The sequence below is a fragment of the Rhinoderma darwinii genome, chromosome 11 (assembly GCF_050947455.1).
Source record: "Rhinoderma darwinii isolate aRhiDar2 chromosome 11, aRhiDar2.hap1, whole genome shotgun sequence".
Classification (NCBI taxonomy): Eukaryota; Metazoa; Chordata; class Amphibia; order Anura; family Rhinodermatidae; genus Rhinoderma; species Rhinoderma darwinii.
This window is the reverse complement of record NC_134697.1, coordinates 101683071-101709688: the sequence shown is the minus strand read 5'-3', so window position 1 is coordinate 101709688 and position 26618 is coordinate 101683071. Positions and strand designations below refer to the sequence as shown.

Sequence of the window (26618 nt, the reverse complement as noted above, 5' to 3'; positions counted from 1 at the left end):
CGAGCGACATACGGCGCCATTTTCTTGTGGACCGGAAGCCGCGGCCGGACAGTAAGATGACTGCTTCCGGTCGCGGCTTCCGGACATGTGTTCTGAAGCAAGGACTAGGAGCGGAAGGAGCGGCGGCGGCAGGAGCAGGTAAGTTATGTTTGTGTATGTTCGAGTTATACTGTCTGATTACCACTGTATCTAATCCTCCAACACTCTGTATTCGCACAAAAGAACGTTCAATCCCCTCCTTTCTCCTGGCACTAGCCAGAATAAGGGAGGGGGCATTGTGTGAGGACACTAGAGCGAGTGTGTCTGCTCCAATTTTGCAGCATAAAGCAATGTGGTTGCTTTACCACATGCCAATGCTGCAATTTTGGGAATTGCTCCCTCTAGTGACCAGCGCTGGGAAATGTTATAAATTAAAATCTAATTTATAATATTTCCTGACTCGTAAAAAAATTAGAACGGGGGGGGGGGGGGGGGAGGGGGCGTGGCCGGACGAGCATGGAGTGAGACATGTGTGCCTCAGCTCCTGAACACCGGGCATTACAAACGGCTCTGAACGGCTGAGAAATGACCCAGCAAGTGCACTGACAGCGGCATTTAAGTCCTGCTTTCCGACCTGCAACATGGGGAAAGCTAAAAAGAGAGCAAACTCTGCAAGACTTACGGAGTTCTTTCCCTCCACGAGGTCCCAAAATGGCGCCGGCGGCTTCCAGGCTGTGCAGACGGCTGAAGAGGGGCCTTCTTCTCCTGCTTCCTCGCTGCAATCTTCAGCCAGTGGGAGAGACCACACCCGGTCCTCTCATGGATCCTCTCCAGGGGCCGAGTGAGTACTTCTGCTGCTCCCCATGTTCTATCTTCTATGCCACATATGCAAAGTACAGAGACCTGTCTCTCCCCTGCTATGCACGCGTCACACTCTACTGCTTCGCCTGTATCGGAAGATACTATAAAGATCTTACTTGGACAGTCTGAGAACTTCTCTCCAGTCTGACATTCAAGAGGCTTTTAAAAATATCCAAATGGAATTTGCTGCTCTGGGAGAACGTACCTCTCATATGGAGGATAAAATGGCTGACTTCTCAGCAGCGCATAATGAGCTGGTAGACATCAACAATTCTTTAGAAGAGGGAGTGGGGTCCTTACGTCTAAAGGTGGCGGATTTGGAAGATCGGTCCCGCCGCAACAACGTGCGGTTTAGAGGCATATCTGAAGCGATAAAACTGGAACAACTTGAAGAATTTCTTTTTTTTGTGGCGCTGGTACCGGATGTCCCTGTGTCAGATCTGCTTATCGATAGAGTGCAGCGTATACCAAAACCCAAAGAATTACCAGCCGCCATTCCACGGGATGTGATCGCTCGTTTACACTTCTATCGGATTAAAGAGAAGATGATGCGAGACGACCACCACCTCTTCTTCCAGACAGGTTTAAAGGTGTCTCCGCGTTCACGGATCTGTCAGCGGCGAAACGACGGGAGTTCCAAGATGTGGTGAAGATTTTAAGATCGCACAATGTCCAGTATCGCTGGGGGTTTCCTGTCAAGCTCATGATCACTAAAGATGGTCGGAAAGTGATTGCGAACAATCCAGCCAAAGTTCTGCAGCTGCTTCAGGAACTGCATTTATCTCCGAGTGCTTCCCTTCCTAAATCGCCAAGATCCAGATCCTTCCCTAGATTGGAGAAGGAATGGGAAACGAAAGATCCTGACTGACTGCCGCTTGTATGTCTTGATAGATCCTGATATGATTCCTAAAGGTTATTGCAGAATATTCTCTGTACTTCATAAAGGGCTATGACATAACTGTCTGCTGTATATCCTTGCTGTATCTTCTCTAATGCCCGGTACGGTTCACGGTGATACGCTGCGAGTGATGTGTTTCACCTTCCCCCCTCTACATCTCACCTCCGGGTCTGACGTCCTCCCTCTCAGGATACGGTTTCATTGTTGTATGTCTGTTTTGTTATCTCCGGTCTATACAGGGCAGGTCAAAGCTGCTCTGGAAGTCTCGATCTCAGACATGTAGTAAGTCAGCGGGTCTCCGGTAATTGACGTTTAGCAGATGCATTTCATGTCTTGAGATGGGGCTACCCATAGTTTCGCTTAACACTAAAGGACTTAATAGTCCGTGTAAACGTTCTATGTTATGGAAAGAGGCAAAACAGGCCCGTGCGGATATCGTCTGTCTGCAGGAAACCGACTAGAATCCGGTAGATATAAGTAGGCTGCACCATAAACAATTCACGAATATATATGTCCCCCCGGCTTATCACAACAAAAGGGGAGTCGCAATTAGAAACTCTGTGGCTTTTCTACTCCGGGAGTCCCATATAGATCCATATGGGCGTTTTGTGATATTGATATGTGACATTAATAATATTACCTACACTCTGGTCGCAATTTATGCGCCCAACCAAAAACAGTTACGTTTTTTCCAATCACTGTTTAAACTTCTCAATAAGCATCGGTCGGGTTCGGTGTTACTTATGGGAGACTTTAATAAAACAATGTGGCCCGCACTAGACTCCTCGGCTCATTCAGGTTCAGATAAACCGTCCGACTTGTACAATATTACCCAAAAAGCAATGTTATTAGATGTGTGGCGGCTCCAGCGTCCCTCAGAGGAAGAAATGCTATTAGATGTGTGGCGGCTCCAGCTTCCTTCAGAGTAAGAAATGTTATTAGATGTGTGGCGGCTCCAGCTTCCTTCAGAGGAAGAAATGCTATTAGATGTGTGGCGGCTCCAGCGTCCCTCAAAGGAAGAAATGCTATTAGATGTGTGGCGGCTCCAGCGTCCCTCAGAGGAAGAAATGCCATTAGATGTGTGGCGGCTCCAGCGTCCCTCAGAGGAAGAAATGCCATTAGATGTGTTGCGGCTCCAGCGTCCTTCAGAGGAAGAAATGTTATTAGATGTGTGGCGGCTCCAGCGTCCCTCAGAGGAAGAAATGCTATTAGATGTGTGGCGGCGCCAGCGTCCCTCAGAGGAAGAAATGCTATTAGATGTGTGGCGGCTCCAGCGTCCTTCAGTGGAAGAAATGTTATTAGATGTGTGGCGGCTCCAGTGTCCTTCAGAGGAAGAAATGCTATTAGATGTGTGGCGGCTCCAGCGTCCTTCAGAGGAAGAAATGTTATTAGATGTGTGGCGGCTCCAGCGTCCTTCAGAGGAAGAAATGCTATTAGATGTGTGGCGGCTCCAGCGTCCCTCAGAGGAAAAAATGTTATTAGATGTGTGGCGGCTCCAGCGTCCCTCAGAGGAAGAAATGCTATTAGATGTGTGGCGGCTCCAGCGTCCTTCAGAGGAAGAAATGCTATTAGATGTGTGGCGGCTCCATCGTCCTTCAGAGGAAGAAATGTTATTAGATGTGTGGCGGCTCCAGCGTCCTTCAGAGGAAGAAATGTTATTAGATGTGTGGCGGCTCCAGCGTCCCTCAGAGGAAGAAATGTTATTAGATGTGTGGCGGCTCCAGCGTTCCTCAGAGGAAGAAATGTTATTAGATGTGTGGCGGCTCCAGCGTCCCTCAGAGGAAGAAATGCTATTAGATGTGTGGCGGCTCCAGCGTCCCTCAGAGGAAGAAATGTTATTAGATGTGTGGCGGCTCCAGCGTCCCTCAGAGGAAGAAATGTTATTAGATGTGTGGCGGCTCCAGCGTCCCTCAGAGGAAGAAATGCTATTAGATGTGTGGCGGCTCCAGCGTCCCTCAGAGGAAGAAATGCTATTAGATGTGTGGCGGCTCCAGCGTCCTTCAGAGGAAGAAATGCTATTAGATGTGTGGCGGCTCCAGCGTCCTTCAGAGGAAGAAATGTTATTAGATGTGTGGCGGCTCCAGCGTCCCTCAGAGGAAGAAATGTTATTAGATGTGTGGCGGCTCCAGCGTCCTTCAGAGGAAGAAATGTTATTAGATGTGTGGCGGCTCCAGCATCCCTCAGAGGAAGAAATGTTATTAGATGTGTGGCGGCTGCAGCGTCCCTCAGAGGAAGAAATGCTATTAGATGTGTGGCGGCTCCAGCGTCCCTCAGAGGAAGAAATGCTATTAGATGTGTGGCGGCTCCAGCGTCCTTCAGAGGAAGAAATGCTATTAGATGTGTGGCGGCTCCTGCGTCCCTCAGAGGAAGAAATGCTATTAGATGTGTGGCGGCTCCAGCGTCCTTCAGAGGAAGAAATGTTATTAGATGTGTGGCGGCTCCAGCGTCCCTCAGAGGAAGAAATGCTATTAGATGTGTGGCGGCTCCAGCTTCCTTCAGAGGAAGAAATGTTATTAGATGTGTGGCGGCTCCAGCTTCTTTCAGAGGAAGAAATGCTATTAGATGTGTGGCGGCTCCAGCGTCCCTCAGAGAAAGAAATGATATTAGATGTGTGGCGGCTCCAGCGTCCCTCAGAGGAAGAAATGCTATTAGATGTGTGGCGGCTCCAGCGTCCTTCAGAGGAAGAAATGCTATTAGATGTGTGGCGGCTCCAGCGTCCCTCAGAGGAAGAAATGTTATTAGATGTGTGGCGGCTCCAGCATCCTTCAGAGGAAGAAATGTTATTAGATGTGTGGCGGCTCCAGCGTCCCTCAGAGGAAGAAATGCTATTAGATGTGTGGCGGCGCCAGCGTCCCTCAGAGGAAGAAATGCTATTAGATGTGTGGCGGCTCCAGCGTCCTTCAGAGGAAGAAATGCTATTAGATGTGTGGCGGCTCCAGCGTCCTTCAGAGGAAGAAATGTTATTAGATGTGTGGCGGCTCCAGCGTCCTTCAGAGGAAGAAATGCTATTAGATATGTGGCGGCTCAAGCGTCCCTCAGAGGAAGAAATGCTATTAGATGTGTGGCGGCTCCAGCGTCCCTCAGAGGAAGAAATGCTGTTAGATGTGTGGCGGCTCCAGCTTCCTTCAGAGGAAGAAATGTTATTAGATGTGTGGCGGCTCCAGCTTCCTTCAGAGGAAGAAATGCTATTAGATGTGTGGCGGCTCCAGCGTCCCTCAAAGGAAGAAATGCTATTAGATGTGTGGCGGCTCCAGCGTCCCTCAGAGGAAGAAATGCCATTAGATGTGTGGCGGCTCCAGCGTCCCTCAGAGGAAGAAATGCCATTAGATGTGTGGCGGCTCCAGCGTCCTTCAGAGGAAGAAATGTTATTAGATGTGTGGCGGCTCCAGCGTCCCTCAGAGGAAGAAATGCTATTAGATGTGTGGCGGCGCCAGCGTCCCTCAGAGGAAGAAATGCTATTAGATGTGTGGCGGCTCCAGCGTCCTTCAGAGGAAGAAATGTTATTAGATGTGTGGCGGCTCCAGCATCCCTCAGAGGAAGAAATGTTATTAGATGTGTGGCGGCTGCAGCGTCCCTCAGAGGAAGAAATGCTATTAGATGTGTGGCGGCTCCAGCGTCCCTCAGAGGAAGAAATGCTATTAGATGTGTGGCGGCTCCAGCGTCCTTCAGAGGAAGAAATGCTATTAGATGTGTGGCGGCTCCTGCGTCCCTCAGAGGAAGAAATGCTATTAGATGTGTGGCGGCTCCAGCGTCCTTCAGAGGAAGAAATGTTATTAGATGTGTGGCGGCTCCAGCGTCCCTCAGAGGAAGAAATGCTATTAGATGTGTGGCGGCTCCAGCTTCCTTCAGAGGAAGAAATGTTATTAGATGTGTGGCGGCTCCAGCTTCTTTCAGAGGAAGAAATGCTATTAGATGTGTGGCGGCTCCAGCGTCCCTCAGAGAAAGAAATGATATTAGATGTGTGGCGGCTCCAGCGTCCCTCAGAGGAAGAAATGCTATTAGATGTGTGGCGGCTCCAGCGTCCTTCAGAGGAAGAAATGCTATTAGATGTGTGGCGGCTCCAGCGTCCCTCAGAGGAAGAAATGTTATTAGATGTGTGGCGGCTCCAGCATCCTTCAGAGGAAGAAATGTTATTAGATGTGTGGCGGCTCCAGCGTCCCTCAGAGGAAGAAATGCTATTAGATGTGTGGCGGCGCCAGCGTCCCTCAGAGGAAGAAATGCTATTAGATGTGTGGCGGCTCCAGCGTCCTTCAGAGGAAGAAATGCTATTAGATGTGTGGCGGCTCCAGCGTCCTTCAGAGGAAGAAATGTTATTAGATGTGTGGCGGCTCCAGCGTCCTTCAGAGGAAGAAATGCTATTAGATATGTGGCGGCTCAAGCGTCCCTCAGAGGAAGAAATGCTATTAGATGTGTGGCGGCTCCAGCGTCCCTCAGAGGAAGAAATGCTGTTAGATGTGTGGCGGCTCCAGCTTCCTTCAGAGGAAGAAATGTTATTAGATGTGTGGCGGCTCCAGCTTCCTTCAGAGGAAGAAATGCTATTAGATGTGTGGCGGCTCCAGCGTCCCTCAGAGGAAGAAATGCTATTAGATGTGTGGCGGCTCCAGCGTCCCTCAGAGGAAGAAATGCCATTAGATGTGTGGCGGCTCCAGCATCCCTCAGAGGAAGAAATGCCATTAGATGTGTGGCGGCTCCAGCGTCCTTCAGAGGAAGAAATGTTATTAGATGTGTGGCGGCTCCAGCGTCCCTCAGAGGAAGAAATGCTATTAGATGTGTGGCGGCGCCAGCGTCCCTCAGAGGAAGAAATGCTATTAGATGTGTGGCGGCTCCAGCGTCCTTCAGTGGAAGAAATGTTATTAGATGTGTGGCGGCTCCAGCGTCCTTCAGAGGAAGAAATGCTATTAGATGTGTGGCGGCTCCAGCGTCCCTCAGAGGAAGAAATGTTATTAGATGTGTGGCGGCTCCAGCGTCCTTCAGAGGAAGAAATGCTATTAGATGTGTGGCGGCTCCAGCGTCCTTCAGAGGAAGAAATGTTATTAGATGTGTGGCGGCTCCAGCGTCCTTCAGAGGAAGAAATGCTATTAGATGTGTGGCGGCTCCAGCGTCCCTCAGAGAAAGAAATGCTATTAGATGTGTGGCGGCTCCAGCGTCCCTCAGAGGAAGAAATGTTATTAGATGTGTGGCGGCTCCAGCGTCCCTCAGAGGAAGAAATGCTATTAGATGTGTGGCGGCTCCAGCGTCCTTCAGAGGAAGAAATGCTATTAGATGTGTGGCGGCTCCATCGTCCTTCAGAGGAAGAAATGTTATTAGATGTGTGGCGGCTCCAGCGTCCCTCAGAGGAAGAAATGTTATTAGATGTGTGGCGGCTCCAGCGTCCCTCAGAGGAAGAAATTTTATTAGATGTGTGGCGGCTCCAGCGTCCTTCAGAGGAAGAAATGTTATTAGATGTGTGGCGGCTCCAGCGTCCCTCAGAGGAAGAAATGTTATTAGATGTGTGGCGGCTCCAGCGTCCCTCAGAGGAAGAAATGCTATTAGATGTGTGGCGGCTCCAGCGTCCCTCAGAGGAAGAAATGCTATTAGATGTGTGGCGGCTCCAGCGTCCTTCAGAGGAAGAAATGCTATTAGATGTGTGGCGGCTCCTGCGTCCCTTAGAGGAAGAAATGCTATTAGATGTGTGGCGGCTCCAGCGTCCTTCAGAGGAAGAAATGTTATTAGATGTGTGGCGGCTCCAGCGTCCTTCACAGGAAGAAATGTTATTAGATGTGTGGCGGCTCCAGCGTCCCTCAGAGGAAAAAATGCTATTAGATGTGTGGCGGATCCAGCGTCCCTCAGAGGAAGAAATGCTATTAGATGTGTGGCGGCTCCAGCTTCCTTCAGAGGAAGAAATGTTATTAGATGTGTGGCGGCTCCAGCTTCTTTCAGAGGAAGAAATGCTATTAGATGTGTGGCGGCTCCAGCGTCCCTCAGAGAAAGAAATGATATTAGATGTGTGGCGGCTCCAGCGTCGCTCAGAGGAAGAAATGTTATTAGATGTGTGGCGGCTCCAGGGTCCCTCAGAGGAAGAAATGTTATTAGATGTGTGGCGGCTCCAGGGTCCCTCAGAGGAAGAAATGCTATTAGATGTGTGGCGGCTCCAGCGTCCCTCAGAGGAAGAAATGTTATTAGATGTGTGGCGGCTCCAGCGTCCTTCAGAGGAAGAAATGTTATTAGATGTGTGGCGGCTCCAGCGTCCCTCAGAGGAAGAAATGCTATTAGATGTGTGGCGGCTCCAGCGTTCTTCAGAGGAAGCAATGCTATTAGATGTGTGGCGGCTCCAGCGTCCCTCAGAGGAAAAAATGCTATTAGATGTGTGGCGGCTCCAGCGTCCTTCAGAGGAAGAAATGCTATTAGATGTGTGGCGGCTCCAGCGTCCTTCAGAGGAAGAAATGCTATTAGATGTGTGGCGGCTCAAGCGTCCCTCAGAGGAAGAAATGCTATTAGATGTGTGGCGGCTCCAGCGTCCCTCAGAGGAAGAAATGCTATTAGATGTGTGGCGGCTCAAGCGTCCCTCAGAGGAAGAAATGCTATTAGATGTGTGGCGGCTCCAGCGTCCCTCAGAGGAAGAAATGATATTAGATGTGTGGCGGCTCCATCGTCCCTCAGAGGAAGAAATGCTATTAGATGTGTGGCGGCTCCAGCTTCCCTCAGAGGAAGAAATGCTATTAGATGTGTGGCGGCTCCAGCGTCCTTCAGAGGAAGAAATGCTATTAGATGTGTGGCGGCTCAAGCGTCCCTCAGAGGAAGAAATGCTATTAGATGTGTGGCGGCTCCAGCGTCCTTCAGAGGAAGAAATGCTATTAGATGTGTGGCGGCTCAAGCGTCCCTCAGAGGAAGAAATGCTATTAGATGTGTGGCGGCTCCAGCGTCCCTCAGAGGAAGAAATGATATTAGATGTGTGGCGGCTCCATCGTCCCTCAGAGGAAGAAATGCTATTAGATGTGTGGCGGCTCCAGCTTCCCTCAGAGGAAGAAATGCTATTAGATGTGTGGCGGCTCCAGCGTCCCTCAGAGGAAGAAATGCTATTAGATGTGTGGCGGCTCCAGCGTCCTTCAGAGGAAGCAATGCTATTAGATGTGTGGCGGCTCCAGCGTCCTTTAGAGGAAGAAATGCTATTAGATGTGTGGCGGCTCCAGCGTCCTTCAGAGGAAGAAATGCTATTAGATGTGTGGCGGCTCCAGCGTCCTTCAGAGGAAGAAATGCTATTAGATGTGTGGCGGCTCCAGCGTCCCTCAGAGAAAGAAATGCTATTAGATGTGTGGCGGCTCCAGCTTCCCTCAGAGGAAGAAATGCTATTAGATGTGTGGCGGCTCCAGCGTCCTTCAGAGGAAGAAATGCTATTAGATGTGTGGCGGCTCCAGCGTCCTTCAGAGGAAGAAATGCTATTAGATGTGTGGCGGCTCCAGCGTCCTTCAGAGGAAGATTACACCTTTTCTCTCATCCACATAAGACATATTCACGGATAGATATGTTTTTTGCGGATGCTTTCTTGTTTCGTAGAATAATATCTACTAAAATAGGTAATATCGATTGGTCCGATCATGCGCCCATTTATTTATCCATTGCAGAAAGATATAGTCCTCCTCCTGCCAACCAATGGCCACTTAACAATTATTTTCTATCTGCCCCTCAATTTGCTAACCAATGCGCTGATTTATTGCAGGATTTCCTCTTGCTCAATGATACTGGTGACGTGTCCTCGGCCACGCTTTGGCGCACACACAAAGCTTATATGCCAGGTCAGTTTATCAGGATCGCAGCTAGAGATAAAAGACAGAAAAATGAATTGAGATTTCATTTGTCATCCAACATCACTCACTTAAGAGCGTCCAACAAGCCGTCTTACTGTCCACACAGGGCCGCTCTGCTCAAGAATCCACTCCACGAGCCTGACCTTTATAAGTATGAGCCGTCCCTGAGACAGGTGAAGGCTCGTTATTATGGATAGAACAATAAAACCAGCGCCTTATTCGCTTCGCACCTCAGAGATCGGCTCAATCTAGGATTCCTTTATAATAGTAAGAATGAGAAGGTATTTGATCCTCCAGGCGTGCAATGTACTGGCAGATTACTATGCAGATCTAGATCATCTCAAGGATCATTTACCCCACAGCCTTCGGTGTCCATGATTTCTTCCTTCCTACAGGACATGAATCTGCCTTCAGTCCCCTCTCATCAGTTGGAGATGCTCTCTGCTTGTATATCTGAAACTGAAATCCTCCAGGCTATAAAGTCCTTGAAATCTCATAAGGCTCCCGGCCCCGATGGTCTCACGGTGGATTACTACAAAAAAACGTGGTTCTCTTCTCCTACCCCATTTATTGAATCTGTTTATTGATGTACAGCGAGGTGGTCATTTCCCTGCGGAAATGTTAAAAGCTACAGTAGTTGTTTTACCTAAACCAGGGAAAACTCCGGACAAGCCGGGTAACGTCAGACCTATATCATTGCTGAATACAGACTTAAAATTGTTTGCTAAAATAATTGCGGAACGCCTAGCCGGCATTTTGCCTGATTTCATACATCAGGATCAGGTGGGATTTGTGAAGGGGAGGCTCTCATCCGATAGCACACGGCGTTTTGTGGACTTGTTGGGCTTGGTGGAGCGGGATCGGACGCCTTCTCTGCTTCTTTCCTTGGACGCGGAGAAGTCTTCGATCGGGTCCATTGGGGATATTTGCGGTTACTTCTGGAGGCATTTGGAATTCATGGGACGGCGCATCATAGTATAATGGCCCTATAATCTTCTCCCTCTGCATTGGTATTTACCTCTGGTTGTACATCAAAATTTTTTAACATAACCAATGGGACTCGACAAGGGTGTCCTCTATCTCCACTCATCTTTACCTTGGTGATGATGATCCTCCCAAAATACTATATCTAATTAGAAATGTACCTATTCTGCTATCGGTATCTTATCCTAAAAGACTCCAAGGTATAACTAATAAATCTATATGGAAAAACTCCGGCCCTATAGTAGCTGCGGAGGTTTTATACCAGCCAATTATTAAAGGGGGTCTGGGTCTCCCGAACTTGGCTCATTATTTTTATGCAGCAATTTTGGATCAAGCCAGAATGTGGAAGATTAAAGTTCCTGTGAAACATTGGATTTCTATGGAAAAGGAACTACTTGATGGGTCTTCTGTAGGAGCGCGCATGTGGCTATTGTCCACTGGTGCTAAGATTGCGAAATCTTCTTCTCTAACGATTGATGCAGGGCTCCAGGTCTGGAAAAAATGTACTGTTATTCACCCTATAATCCCGGTGAGATCTTCTGATCTTCCTCTCCGACTGCTTCCGCTTCTGATACCTGATATTGATATCCACAATTGGCTGTTGTCCGGCATTGAGTGTATTTCTGACATTATGGAGCGAACTCATCTAATGGCATTTCAGAGGAAGAAATGCTATTAGATGTGTGGCGGCTCCAGCTTCCTTCAGAGGAAGAAATGTTATTAGATGTGTGGCGGCTCCAGCTTCCTTCAGAGGAAGAAATGCTATTAGATGTGTGGCGGCTCCAGCGTCCCTCAGAGGAAGAAATGCTATTAGATGTGTGGCGGCTCCAGCGTCCCTCAGAGGAAGAAATGCCATTAGATGTGTGGCGGCTCCAGCATCCCTCAGAGGAAGAAATGCCATTAGATGTGTGGCGGCTCCAGCGTCCTTCAGAGGAAGAAATGTTATTAGATGTGTGGCGGCTCCAGCGTCCCTCAGAGGAAGAAATGCTATTAGATGTGTGGCGGCGCCAGCGTCCCTCAGAGGAAGAAATGCTATTAGATGTGTGGCGGCTCCAGCGTCCTTCAGTGGAAGAAATGTTATTAGATGTGTGGCGGCTCCAGCGTCCTTCAGAGGAAGAAATGCTATTAGATGTGTGGCGGCTCCAGCGTCCCTCAGAGGAAGAAATGTTATTAGATGTGTGGCGGCTCCAGCGTCCTTCAGAGGAAGAAATGCTATTAGATGTGTGGCGGCTCCAGCGTCCTTCAGAGGAAGAAATGTTATTAGATGTGTGGCGGCTCCAGCGTCCTTCAGAGGAAGAAATGCTATTAGATGTGTGGCGGCTCCAGCGTCCCTCAGAGAAAGAAATGCTATTAGATGTGTGGCGGCTCCAGCGTCCCTCAGAGGAAGAAATGTTATTAGATGTGTGGCGGCTCCAGCGTCCCTCAGAGGAAGAAATGCTATTAGATGTGTGGCGGCTCCAGCGTCCTTCAGAGGAAGAAATGCTATTAGATGTGTGGCGGCTCCATCGTCCTTCAGAGGAAGAAATGTTATTAGATGTGTGGCGGCTCCAGCGTCCCTCAGAGGAAGAAATGTTATTAGATGTGTGGCGGCTCCAGCGTCCCTCAGAGGAAGAAATTTTATTAGATGTGTGGCGGCTCCAGCGTCCTTCAGAGGAAGAAATGTTATTAGATGTGTGGCGGCTCCAGCGTCCCTCAGAGGAAGAAATGTTATTAGATGTGTGGCGGCTCCAGCGTCCCTCAGAGGAAGAAATGCTATTAGATGTGTGGCGGCTCCAGCGTCCCTCAGAGGAAGAAATGCTATTAGATGTGTGGCGGCTCCAGCGTCCTTCAGAGGAAGAAATGCTATTAGATGTGTGGCGGCTCCTGCGTCCCTTAGAGGAAGAAATGCTATTAGATGTGTGGCGGCTCCAGCGTCCTTCAGAGGAAGAAATGTTATTAGATGTGTGGCGGCTCCAGCGTCCTTCACAGGAAGAAATGTTATTAGATGTGTGGCGGCTCCAGCGTCCCTCAGAGGAAAAAATGCTATTAGATGTGTGGCGGATCCAGCGTCCCTCAGAGGAAGAAATGCTATTAGATGTGTGGCGGCTCCAGCTTCCTTCAGAGGAAGAAATGTTATTAGATGTGTGGCGGCTCCAGCTTCTTTCAGAGGAAGAAATGCTATTAGATGTGTGGCGGCTCCAGCGTCCCTCAGAGAAAGAAATGATATTAGATGTGTGGCGGCTCCAGCGTCGCTCAGAGGAAGAAATGTTATTAGATGTGTGGCGGCTCCAGGGTCCCTCAGAGGAAGAAATGTTATTAGATGTGTGGCGGCTCCAGGGTCCCTCAGAGGAAGAAATGCTATTAGATGTGTGGCGGCTCCAGCGTCCCTCAGAGGAAGAAATGTTATTAGATGTGTGGCGGCTCCAGCGTCCTTCAGAGGAAGAAATGTTATTAGATGTGTGGCGGCTCCAGCGTCCCTCAGAGGAAGAAATGCTATTAGATGTGTGGCGGCGCCAGCGTCCCTCAGAGGAAGAAATGCTATTAGATGTGTGGCGGCTCCAGCGTCCTTCAGAGGAAGAAATGTTATTAGATGTGTGGCGGCTCCAGCGTCCTTCAGAGGAAGAAATGCTATTAGATGTGTGGCGGCTCCAGCGTCCCTCAGAGGAAGAAATGTTATTAGATGTGTGGCGGCTCCAGCGTCCCTCTGAGGGACGCTGGAGCCGCCACACATCTAATAGCATTTCTTCCTCTGAGGGACGCTTGAGCCGCCACATATCTAATAGCATTTCTTCCTCTGAAGGACGCTGGAGCCGCCACACATCTAATAACATTTCTTCCTCTGAAGGACGCTGGTTAGCTACCCCTCTTCTGACTCCCTAGACCAGGTTATGGCCCTAGCAGTACGACTTGACCGACGTCTCAGGGAACGTCAGCTTGAACGTTTTAATGTGTTCCCCTCTGACTTCCCTGCGATTCCCCCCGAGGTCCCGTCTCCTCGCTCTTCCACGGAGGACTCGGAGGTACCTATGCAACTCGGGGCCTCCATGTCCCCTCGACAACGTAGAGAGTTCCGCAGGAAGAATGGTCTCTGCTTCTATTGTGGGGACGACAAGCATCTACTGAACACCTGTCCCAGGCGCCAGAATAAACAGCCGGAAAACTTCCGCGCCTAAGTGATCATCGGGGAGGTCACTTGGGCGCACATGTATTTCCCGTTAATATGAATCGCAATAAAATTTTGCTTCCCTTTCAGGTCTCGTTTGCTGGCCGGTCTGCTACCGGCAGTGCCTTCGTGGATTCTGGCTCATCTGCTAATATCATGTCTGTGGAATTTGCTATGTCCCTTGCTATGCCTCTGATTGATTTGCCTAATCCTGTCCCGGTAGTGGGTATCGACTCCACTCCTCTTGCTAATGGTTATTTTACTCAGTATACTCCTGTTTTTGAACTCCTGGTTGGCTCCATGCATTTGGAGCAGTGCTCTGTACTGGTGATGCAGGGATTATCGTCCGATCTGGTATTAGGTCTTCCCTGGTTGCAGCTGCATAATCCCACGTTTGATTGGAATACTGGGGAGCTAACCAAATGGGGTAGTGAATGCCTGACGTCATGTCTTTCGGTTAACTCTATTTCTCCCCGGGAGGAGGTAAACACGCTTCCTGAGTTTGTTCAGGACTTCGCTGATGTGTTTTCTAAGGAGGCCTCCGAGGTGTTGCCCCCTCATGGAGATTACGATTTGCGCCATCGATTTGGTGCCTGGTGCCAAGCTTCCTAAGGGTAGGATATTTAATCTTTCATGTCCTGAACGGGAAGCTATGAGGGAGTATATCCAAGAATGCCTGGCCAAGGGTTTCATTCGCCCCTCGACTTCTCCTGTAGGTGCTGGCTTCTTCTTCGTGGGGAAGAAGGATGGAGGTCTTAGGCCGTGCATTGATTATCGGAACCTGAATAAGGTCACCGTAAGGAACCAGTATCCCCTTCCTTTGATTCCGGATCTTTTTAATCAGGTTCAGGGGGCCCAATGGTTTTCTAAGTTCGATCTACGGGGGGCATATAACCTTATCCGCATCAAAGAGGGGGATGAGTGGAAAACTGCGTTCAACACACCCGAAGGTCATTTCGAATATCTGGTCATGCCCTTTGGGTTGTGTAATGCCCCTGCCGTCTTCCAGAATTTTATTAATGAAATCCTGAGAGATTACCTGGGTAATTTTCTTGTAGTGTACCTTGATGACATACTGGTGTTTTCCAAGGACTGGTCCTCCCACGTGGAGCATGTCAGGAAGGTCCTCCAGGTCCTCCGGGAAAATAATCTGTTTGCAAAGACCAAAAATGTGTGTTTGGGGTACAGGAGATACCATTTTTAGGTCAAATCCTCACTCCTCATGAATTCCGCATGGACCCTGCCAAGGTTCAGGCTGTGGCGGAATGGGTCCAACCTGCCTCCCTGAAGGCGCTACAGTGTTTTTTGGGGTTCGCTAACTATTCCAGGAGATTTATTGCCAACTTCTCGGTCGTCGCTAAGCCTCTTACGGACCTTACTCGCAAGGGTGCTGATGTCCTCCATTGCCCCCCTGAGGCCGTCCAGGCTTTTGAGACCCTCAAGAAGTGCTTTATCTCGGCCCCCGTGCTGGTTCAGCCCAACCAAAGGGAGCCATTTATTGTGGAGGTTGACGCATCCGAGGTGGGAGTGGGGGCCGTCTTGTCCCAGGGTACCAGCTCCCTCACCCATCTCCGTCCCTGTGCTTACTTCTCTAGGAAGTTTTCGCCCATGGAGAGTAACTATGATATTGGCAACCGCGAACTTTTAGCCATTAAATGGGCTTTTGAAGAGTGGCGTCACTTCCTGGAGGGGGCCAGACACCAGGTAACGGTCCTTACTGACCACAAGAATCTGGTTTTCCTAGAATCTGCCCGGAGGCTTAATCCTAGACAAGCTCGTTGGGCACTAATCTTTACCAGATTTAATTTCTTGGTTACCTATAGGGCTGGGTCCAAAAATATTAAGGCTGATGTACTGTCACGTAGTTTCATGGCCAATCCTCCTTTCGAGAAGGATCCTGCTCGTATTTTACCCCCTGGTATAATCGTTTCTGCCACTGATTCTGATTTAGCCTCTGACATTGCGGCTGATCAAGGTTCAGCACCCGGGAACCTCCCTGGGGACAAGCTGTTTGTCCCCCTGCAAAACCGGCTAAGGGTACTCAGGGAAAACCATGACTCCGCACTATCTGGTCATCCTGGCATCTTGGGTACCAAACACCTCATTACCAGAAACTATTGGTGGCCTGGGTTGCCTAAAGACGTTAGGGCTTACGTCGCAGCTTGTGAGGTTTGTGCTAGGTCCAAGACCCCTAGGTCCCGACCTGCGGGCTTACTACGTTCCTTGCCCATTCCCCAGAGACCTTGGACCCATATCTCCATGGATTTTATCACCGATTTGCCTCAATCTCAGGGCAAGTCGGTGGTGTGGGTGGTAGTAGACCGCTTCAGCAAGATGTGCCACTTTACTACCTAACGCCAAGACGTTAGCTTCTTTGTTTGTTAAACACATCCTGCGTCTCCATGGGGGCCCAGTCAATATAGTTTCTGACAGAGGGGTACAATTTGTTTCCTTATTTTGGAGAGCTTTTTGTAAAAAGTTGGAGATTGATCTGTCCTTCTCCTCCGCCTTCCATCCCGAAACTAATGGCCAAACGGAAAGGACTAACCAATCCCTGGAACAATATTTAAGGTGTTTCATCTCTGACTGTCAATTTGATTGGGTCTCATTCCTTCCCCTTGCCGAATTTTCCCTGAATAACCGGGTCAGTAACTCGTCAGGGGTCTCCCCGTTTTTCTGTAATTTCGAGTTTAACCCAAGGTTCTCCTCCGTTTCTCCTGGTTGTTCCAATAATCCCGAGGTAGAGGACTTTCATCGGGAACTGTGCACAGTCTGGGCCCAGGTTCAGAAGAACCTAGAGGCGTTCCAGAGCGTACAAAAGATTCAGGCTGATAGTAGACGTTCTGCTAACCCCCGTTTTGTCGTCGGGGATCTGGTCTGGTTGTCGTCCAGGAACTTGCGCCTTAAGGTCCCGTCCAGGAAGTTTGCTCCCCGATTTATTGGACCTTATAAGATAAGATCATTGAAGTACTCAACCCTGTATCCTTCCGTCTGGAGCTGCCCCCGTCCTTTCGAATACATGACGTCTTCCATGCCTCCCTCCTTAAACGCTGCTCCCCGTCCTGGTCCCCCTCGAGGAAACCTCCTGTTCCCGTTCTCACCCCTGAGGGGGTGGAATTCGAGGTGGCCAAGATTATGGACTGTAGGATGATCCAGGGCTCCCTCAAGTACCTGGTCCATTGGAGAGGATGCGGGCCGGAGGAGAGGACTTGGGTACCTGCTCGTGATGTCCACGCTGGGGTATTGATCAGGAGGTTCCACCTTCTCTTCCCCACTAAACCGGGTCCTCTTAGTAAGGGTCCGGTGGCCCCTCATAAAAGGGGGAGTACTGTAAAGGATCTGCCAGGTACTACGTCTGTGTATACTCCCGGGATTAATCAGTAGACACCTGAGGCCAGACCTCTTAGACTGACACCGGCTCCCACCAACCAGGGTGGCAGGCTCAGGAGTGGGAGAGCCTATCGCGGCCTGGTCAGTCAGAGTTAGCTCCGCCCCCTGTCCATTTATACCTGCCGTGTTCTCTTCCTCAGTGCTTGTTATTTCTTCTTGGATTCCTGGCCCCACTGCTGCCTTTCTCCAGCCTGCTTCTGCCGTGCTTCTGCCTTGCTTCAGTTCCGCTTATCCTGCTTCGCTTTGCCTCTGGCTTGCTTCCTGCTCCGTGCTCTCGTTGGTATACTCCACTACATCCTGATCCTGACTGACTCATTCACCGCTCCGTTTCCTCGTGGCGTTCCGTGGGCTACTGCCCTTCCCTTGCGTGTTCCCTGTTTGTACTCCCTTGCACTTAGACAGCGTAGGGACCGCCGCCAAGTTGTACCCCGTCGCCTAGGGCGGGTCGTTGCAAGTAGGCAGGGACAGGGCGGTGGGTAGATTAGGGCTCACTTGTTCCCTTCACCTCCTTCCTGCCATTACAATTAATCTGAAGCATCTTTCCTTCTTGCAGGTGTGCAGCGCTTTACATCATGTTATCGACAAAAATCCTTTTGGACTTGAGGTTCTGGTGGACCAGTGGCCAGACTTTACTTCGGTCATGTGTCGCCCCCCATTGGAGGTGAGTAATTGGATATTTGCCGGAATGCCTGACCGCCTATTTGGCCCATCCTATAATCCAGCCTTATATATATATATATATATATATAGGTAAAGGTGTGCCTACTAGGTGTAAAATATTATTGATTGATTTAAGTCTTTTGCATAATGCTCTTGTTTTTTCATTACTATTACTCTATTCCAGGCAAACATCTGGTGACCGAACACCACCATATTGTTGCCTGACCATAGCATCCAACCTAAGCTCGACAGAGTCCGACCTTAGGTTGGATGGTTCCTTGTGCGCCACCTACTGGTGAATCCCCATATGGCGTATCATCTAGTGCCCAAATAATACTGTGAGACATTGTGCGGATAATAGGGGCAGGCACTCCGGGTGCCCAGACCGCACAGGTTGCACCCCTTAGGCCAGCCCTGCATAGAGATACTCTGTCAGCTGTTAAGTATAGAGTATGGAAGAGCAGTCAAAGATACTTTTGGTTAATTGGGTAATTTATTGGGTTATGGGGAACACTTGCTGTCATTGCTTTATGGGGGAACTCTGGCTGTCACTCTTGGTTTATGGGGGCACTCTAGCTGTCCCTGTTGGTTGGTTAGTTAAACTCTAGCTGACTAGCTTTCCGGACTTACTCGCTAAGCTTATCCTTTAGGGCAAGTATGTGGAATGGCGTTGTAGACTATGCTATTCCATGCGACTGTCGTGTTGTGTTGCGCGTCACAATGCGACCACATTCACATGAATTACCTACGATGTCGCAATGCGACATTGCAATCTTAAATCCTAGACCTTATATGTATGAGTTTAAATAGGACAGGTTTCTCTTATGTTCTAATCATTTGTACCTTGTGGGGCACCTGATTCTAACTTTAGGTCTAGAATGGTCTGTACCCGTTGCGGTCATACGGTGATTTTTACTGCCATTATTGCTGCAGCTTGGTAAAAATCTGCGATCTGACCACTCCGTGTAAATAAACCATAAAGGGGTCGTCTAGTTTAGAAATTAATTTTAATACGGTGGCTGAGTGTGGTGGCAAAGAACGTCACATTGATATGAATGGACACCGTGTAATGCTTCAATTCCCCTGTGGTGGTGCTGCAGGGAAATTGAACACTTCCTTAAAGGTTTCCCCACAGATCACAGCTGATCGCTGAGGATCTTCACAGAAGGGACTCTTCTAACATGTAGGGATTGTCCAAAGCAGAGAACCCCTTTAGGGTACAGGTAAATGTAGGGCAGTTTTCCACCGAAGGAAAGGGCATATGCCACATCTATGAATTTTTTTTAATAATGGGCTGCAAAGTCAATTTTTTTTCTCTTTTTGTTCTATGACATCACTTTGGGGGTTTGTTCACAAATACTTGTAGTGGGTTGTGCTGCAAACAACGATGCAACAAAACTGAATTGCGTTGGAGTCACGATTTTGTTTTCTGGCTTGGAACTTTTTTACTCATTGGTTTTGACTTGTCACGAATGTATAAATGGCATAAAACGCTTTTCTTCCATAGGAAATGAAGGATCCGTCAGATCCTTACACCAACACATATTTTCTCTACAGTAAAGACCCCCAGGGGTTACGTCAGTTCCTCCAAGATCCCCAAACTGTGAACTGGAAGCAGAAGTTACTGATACAAGGTGACTATGCTACATGAAGACCAATAGACCAATTCTCAAACTGTCGTTTAGTAGTAATAATACTTTATTGGGGGAATAGAAAATCGATATGATAAACTACCCTTATTGCCCATTGCAACCAATCACAGTGCAGCTTTTATTTTTTTCAGAGCAGTTTCCCCAAAGGGGTTTTTGCATCTTGCACATTTATGATATATCCACTGCTTATGCCATAGATGTCCGATAGATGCGGTTCCCACCTCTGTGATCTGCGCCTATCTCTAGAATGGGGCCCCCTAAACCCTGTTCTACCTTGCTCAGCTCTTGCTGTTTCCAGAACCCAGGAGCTACAGAAACAGCTTAGTTCACCGTGCTACGCTGTTTCCGTAACTTCTATTCCCTTCTAGTTACGGAAACGGCGTAGCTCAGTGAGCTCAGCTGTTTCCTTACCTACTGACCACCTAATCGGGTAGTGGCCAGGAGCCGAGCAAGGTAGAACAGGGTTTAGGTTGTCCCGTTCTAGAGATGGGTGCGGGTCCCAGAGGTGGGCACTATCTATTAGACATTTATGGCATATCCTGCGGATATGCCATAAATGTCCAAGAAGGAAAATCTTTAAAGCTGAGCTCTGGTTGCGATTGGGTGTGTCTAAATATTGAGCTCACATTTCATCAATGTGACCAGAGTCAGACTTAAGTGCTTTGGTCCCACCTAAGAAATAATTCTGTGGAGTTCACCCTCCGTTTATACAGAACATCGTAAACTTCACAACCAATACTAGATGGTTGGGGAAACCAAAAATGTGGTTTCTTAAAGAGGTTTTTCTCATTGGAGACATCCACTTTCTGAGAGTTGAGTCAGTGAGCAGTCCGGTCCTGCTCCCGATGCTTCCCGAAAACCGCTCCACTGCGTTGGAAATGTAATTTTACGTGGTGGCCGTACAGATGATGCAAATCCACCAGAACTCTGGCTGCTCTTACAGATCAGCTCTCATTTTGGCTCAAGAAGGATCATGACCAGGGGACTCCTCTCGCTGATGTCCATATGCCCCAATAGTACATGTGGACAGGGGTTGTCTTCATGAATTAGTCCGTCAAAGAGGGAAAAAATTCAAATCCACTTTTCCCCGAGGCACAATCCAATATTATCGGTGTTGTATAATGAACATTTATTTATTTCCCCTATGACCGTTTTGGAAAATGTCTCGACACAAAGCAGAGGGCGCAGCAACAGTATATGGGCCACCGATTCTCCAGCGGATCATCGCAGAGCACCTACTTTGTGGCTCTCAAATTTCTCAGTTGTGCCAATTTCACTGGTGGATTGTATTTGCTTGGGTAGCGCTAACCTAGCTGTTTACATGCCATCTAATATGTGGCACGTTATAGGGACACTGTGCCAATGCTATGTTTTCACTGCCCCTCGTATGTATGATGTAACTTTTATTCTGTTTACGACTTATTAATTACTTCTCGCAGGATGCCAACCAGAATTGACCAGCGTGCTGGAAGAAGTCAGCTCCAAACATGGCAGCCAAATGCATACAACAAGTAATCTGTTATTTATAAGAGATGTAATGGAGGGTGAAGACCTGGAGAAGATGAGCAAACTAAGGTAGACCAAACATTAGTCCACACCAACGCATGTATCATGGGTGGCAGCGAGTTAGTGATGGTGGCACAGGTGCCCATTGAGATGGAGGAAAACCTCTATAGTCATATGTTCTCTTTATATCCGTGTTGGTCTTCCCCTTGCCAACTTAAAGGGGTTGCCTAGGTTAGAAAACCCATTTCCATACACCCTATTAGGGAATTCTGAGTTAGTAGAGGGGGGTCCGCTGTTCAGGATTCTTATCACTTGGTCAGAGCGGAGTGCAGTTACATAGAGCACCTCTCTGGAGGACCTGTCCTGCATTACACAGGCACCCCATTGATATAAATGGACACTGTGTAATGCTTCATTTCCCCTGTGGAGGCACTGCAGGAAAATTGAACACTGCCCGATTTCCCCACAGATTACAACTGATCACTGGGTATCCCAGCAGGAGGTCACCTTGTGATCATCTTATTGTCAAGGAACCCTTCTAACAAGTAGGGATTGTCCAAAGTGGAGAACCCCTTTTTAAAGAATGCTTCTTTGTGATACCTCGTCATAATTCAAGGTTAATCTTATGTAGGACGACCATTTTCCACTAGTTTCGTATAGCCACCCTCTTGCTTTCCTGATCCTGCTTCACTCCTTCGGATTTAGGCCTGTAACCGTCCTTACTGAAATCTCTGATAGTAATCTTCCAATGAATGGAAAAAACCGGGGAAATCCAAGGGCGCAGCCGTGTCCAGATAAAATAGATTTTATTTGTACATATAACAACAACAAAAAAAGATTGTGTTTCGAAGCCGTACCGGCCTCTTCGTCAGGTCAGAGTACAAGTGGTTATCCTACGAAAACACACAGTTTATATCCAGAGAACATATATGACTACCGGGTTAAATGAGAGGTCAGATTAAAAGGCGTGTTCAAACAGATCATTATAAACCCATAAAAACTTGTACATAGATATATTTATATATATATATATACATTAATAATATATCTGCCAGACTAACATAGAATTCGTTAAAAATGTATATAAAAATATAATGAGAATCACATTAAAAATATTTTAAAAAACAGTTCTATTTAAAAGCCATGTCTAAAAGAAAAAATGTATATATATGCGCACCCTTATCTTGGAAATATGAGATAAGACCATCCCAAAGGATGTGAATGCATATATGCGCTAATTGAAAGATATATAGAAAAATAAATGAATACATAAATATCTAGACATAAAACAGATTCGGGCAGAAGAAAAAGAAAAAAAAAAAAAAAAAAAAAATGGCATTAGAAGCTATCACATCGTATATCTATATCCACTATATATGAATCCGACAAAACCTATTAATAGTGGTCTTATTAGATTCATTCGGACCTGTTGGTTTTAATATTTTTAGTTTGTAGATGGTTTTATTGGATTCATTCAGACCTGTCGGTTTTAATATTTTTAGTCTGTAGGAAAAAATATATTGCAATCTATTATAACAATCTAGATGACTGATTAGAGTCTAATCGATTGGAATATTAATTAAAAACTTTCTTAGAAACACAAAAAAAGACCATCCAAAAGGATGTGGATAAGATACTCCATATATATGCTAAGTAAGAACATATCAGTACCTAAATATATACATATCTAGACATAGAAGAGAATATTATCGAAATTAGTAGTCACATTTAAAGTGATCACATTGCCTATCTGCATACATTCTATTTGCATCCAAAAAACCGCATTAAATAATGGTCTCATTGAGTTCATTCAGACCTGCCGGTTTCAGTGTTTTTAATTTGTAGATCCAAAATATTTCTTTTTTACAAAGAACATTAAAACGATCAGGATGACTCACTGAGATTTGGTCAATTGGGGTGATAGTAAAACATGCAAAATTACCCTCATGTGCTATAGTGCAGTGTCTAGAAACACTATGAAGCAAAAATTTATTCTTACAATTAAACCTATGTTTATTCAGTCTACAATGTAGGGGTTGAATTGTCCTTCCTACGTATTGGATACCACATATACAATTTATAAGATAGATCACAAAACTAGATCGGCAATTTAAATTCGTTTCAATATTAAATGATTTTTCTGTCTGATGTGATCTAAAAATGTGCGTTTTGTCTGTGATTGATTTACAACAAAGACATCTATTTTGTCCACATTTAAAACTCCCCTTTTCTAATAATGGGTCATGTAGTTGTATTTTTTGTGACGAGTCTTTTAAAAAGGACAGATTCACCCGACTTGGAGCCAGAATATTTTTTATTGTTCTAGCTCTTTTAAACGTTACATGCGGTTTTGAAGGTAGAGTTTTTTGTAAAAACGGGTCATTCTGTAATACATGCCAATGTCTTTTTAATATCTCTCCTATTTTCTTATTTGCTGTATTATATTGTGTAATGAAATTGAGACCAAAACTATCTCGATTCTTCTCATCATTTCGTTCTTTAGAGACACTACCAGTATATTTTATTAGGCAGTCTTCTTGGGACAGTGCAGATGTTTTCTTATATGCATCCGTTAATAGTGTATCTGGATAACCTTTGTCTTTAAAACGTTTATATAAAATTTTACTTTGTTTTTTAAAATCACACTTAAGGGTACAGTTTTTCCTAATTCTTTTATATTGGCTATATGGGATATTTTTAAGCCACTTGGAGTAGTGGCCACTATAAAAATTTAAATAACTGTTAATGTCTACTTTCTTAAAAAAATTGCATGTTAAAAACCTATCCCCTGAATAAGTAATTGTCAAATCCAGATAATCAATTTCTTTTTCTTGGATATTATAGGTGAAATTGATGCCCCATTGATTTTCATTTAGTGAATTACAAAAATTGGTCGCACTTCTCCAGTCGCCATTCCATATAAAAATCAAATCGTCTATATATCTTTTGTATAAAAGGATATGTTCCCTTGCCCATGGGTGATTCCATATAAATTGCTCTTCAAACGCCCCCATAAAAATATTAGCATAGCTCGGTGCTACTCTAGTGCCCATCGCTGTGCCCTTAACTTGATGGTATATATTATTATTGAACGAAAAAATATTATTCTTTAAAATGAATTCCATACTCTCCAAATAAAATTTAATTTGGATTGGTTGGAGATCTTTATCTTTTTCAAACAAATTTTTCAGGGTACTCATGCCCAAAGAGTGCTCAATATTGCTATATAATGCACTCACATCCAAAGTAATCAGGAGTGGATAATTTTTTGGTGAAACTAAGCACAGTTCATTGATGAGCTGTGTTGAATCTTTTAAAAAACTGGGCAGGTTTACTACATATTTTTGCAAAATCAGATCTAGATAATGGGACAAATGACAGGTGGGTGACTGAATACCGGAAATAATAGGTCTCCCAGGTGGATTAATGGGGTCCTTATGTATTTTCGGTAAGTGGTAATAGAATGCTAAATTAGAGTTTTGTGGAGTAAGATATTTCCTTTCATTCTTATTAAGAACCCTATCTAAAAAGGCTTGATCTATCAGAGATCTAAGGTTTTTATTAATGTTCTCGATGGGATTGTAATCAAGGCAGACATAATAATTTGTGTCTGATAGAATCTTTGAAGCTTCATTAAAATAATCCACAGTATTCTGAATTACTGTACCACCACCTTTGTCCGCAGATCTTATTACAATTGATGTATTATCTTTAAGATTCTTCAAAGCTTGTTTTTCACTATAAGATAAATTATTTTTATGTGGAAGATATTGCGATTCTATGTCTTCCAAGTCTCTACCTACTAGATGATAAAAAGTATTGATAAAGTTACCCTGATGGGCTACAGGGTAGAACTTTGAGGGTGCTTTCAGAGCAGTATGTTTAAAGATTGGGGGTGATTCATTTTGGTGGATATTATCTACACCAGATTGGTCTTTGTCCAATATTGATTTATAAGAAGTTAATTGGAAATATCTTTTTAATGTTAGTTTCCTAATGAACCGATGTAAATCAATAAATACATCAAACCCATTTATACCGGAAGTAGGGCAAAAAGCAAGACCCTTTTCCAGGAGCGAAATTTCAGATTTATTTAAAATATAATCGGACAGGTTAAAAATGGATACAAGTGGTAAGACAGAAGGGGGGGCCAAAGTGCCTATTATTCTCTTTTTCTTTTTGCCTCCCCTGGTTCCTCTATAAGATTTTTTCTTTTTTTCGGGCGAAAAAATTCGCTTATGGCCAACTGTTGGGAATTTCGGCAAGGTGGTATCTCTAAAAAAGATGACGAGGAGGGAGAGGGGGAGGGAGGAGACAGTATATTCTCTACAGGTCTGAGACTTCTCTCTCCTACAGGTGTGACACATAGTGCCGGGGTAAGAAATGGAACTGACATGGTGGAACCTTTTTTAGTGTTATCAATAGTAGTCATAACTTTGGACAGATCAGGACTATCCAGAAAAATTATTTCCCTATTATAGTCTTCAGTATTAATTACAGTATTAGATAGTTGGTCATCAGAGATGTCATGTGTTGTTAATATCGATAAATCCATATCTCCATCCGATATAGAACTCTTGGCCCGCTCATTGGTTCTTTCAACAGCATGAATAGGGGTGGAGTTCACATCTTTATTAGATATATCTTTCTTATTTAGTATATCCCCATGGGGACTTCTAGAAAGCTCATTCATAGGTTGTCGCATTTTTTTATTATTATTGTTAGATCTACTATATTTGCTGTTCAAAAAAAGTCTATTAGATTTAATATAAGCTATTCTTAGTTCCTCATTTTTGTTTCTATTATAATTTGTACTGGGTGTTAAGGTAGGCATTACGCGCTGCTGAATACTTTTCAAGGTATCTGCTTTTTGAGGTTGTAATATGGGTACATTCCAGGTTCTAATTTGATTGGAGAGATAGTCCAATCTATCTCTTGCCAATTTATTAGCCTTTCTTTCAATGAGATCTTGTTCTAATCTGAATATGCGATTAGTAATCCTATGATTTATAGTATGAAAATCATGATGTAGAGAATATAGTTTTAATGATTCCATTAGGCTTTCTATTTTAATAGTTAATGTCTCACATAGAGTTTGTCTTTTAGTCAATAAACGGTTCATCATCCCCTTTGTACATTCCTCCATAAAAGACTCCCAATCTGAGGTAAAGATTGGGTCGTCCTTAAAGGTGGATGAAAAAGGCATACGTAAACCCCTTGAGGATATTTTCTCAGATAAATAAATCGTAAGAAAGATTACATCAATGTGGTGTTGTAATTCCACCTTAGAAGAATCTTCAAATTCTTTAAATAAATCAACCATAATTTCCGTGTCTTCATTAGTGAATACAGATGCCGGTATAGTCTCATGATGATTGTGTACCGTACTTGCTGTGAGTTTCTGGACTAGTTGATCTCTGGATTCCTTTCTATGCCGAAAATGATCCATAGCTTGTCGTTCTTAGAGTGGTAACGGGATTGTCAATGTCTCTCAGGTGTAGACCAAGCAGATCAGGCAGATGAAATTGCTGCTCTATTTGCAGACCTTTTGTGGTCTAATCGTGGATACCAAAACGTGTGAATATCCACCTCAGAGATGTATCACGCTACAGAGAAAAAATAAAAACAAAGCGCACATCGTGCCTGAATTTGTATATAACGAAAAAAGAAAATAGGGTCAAAGGTACTGACCTGGTGATGTTATGCTAGGAGCATAACAACCCACACTTGCATTCAGAGGTAACTCTGTCAAAATCGGTTGC

General features: G+C 45.8%; 1 protein-coding gene across 1 annotated transcript in view; it reads left to right on the top strand.

The window, feature by feature from the left end:
- The window catches only part of LOC142664031 (glycine N-acyltransferase-like), a 54152-nt gene that overhangs the window by 7609 nt on the left and 19925 nt on the right, over positions 1–26618 (top strand). Inside the window, exons 2-4 of the mRNA XM_075842917.1 lie at positions 17592–17699; positions 19206–19332; positions 20790–20925. Coding sequence (XP_075699032.1) covers positions 17592–17699; positions 19206–19332; positions 20790–20925 — 371 coding nt within the window. The remainder of the gene's footprint in view (positions 1–17591; positions 17700–19205; positions 19333–20789; positions 20926–26618) is intronic.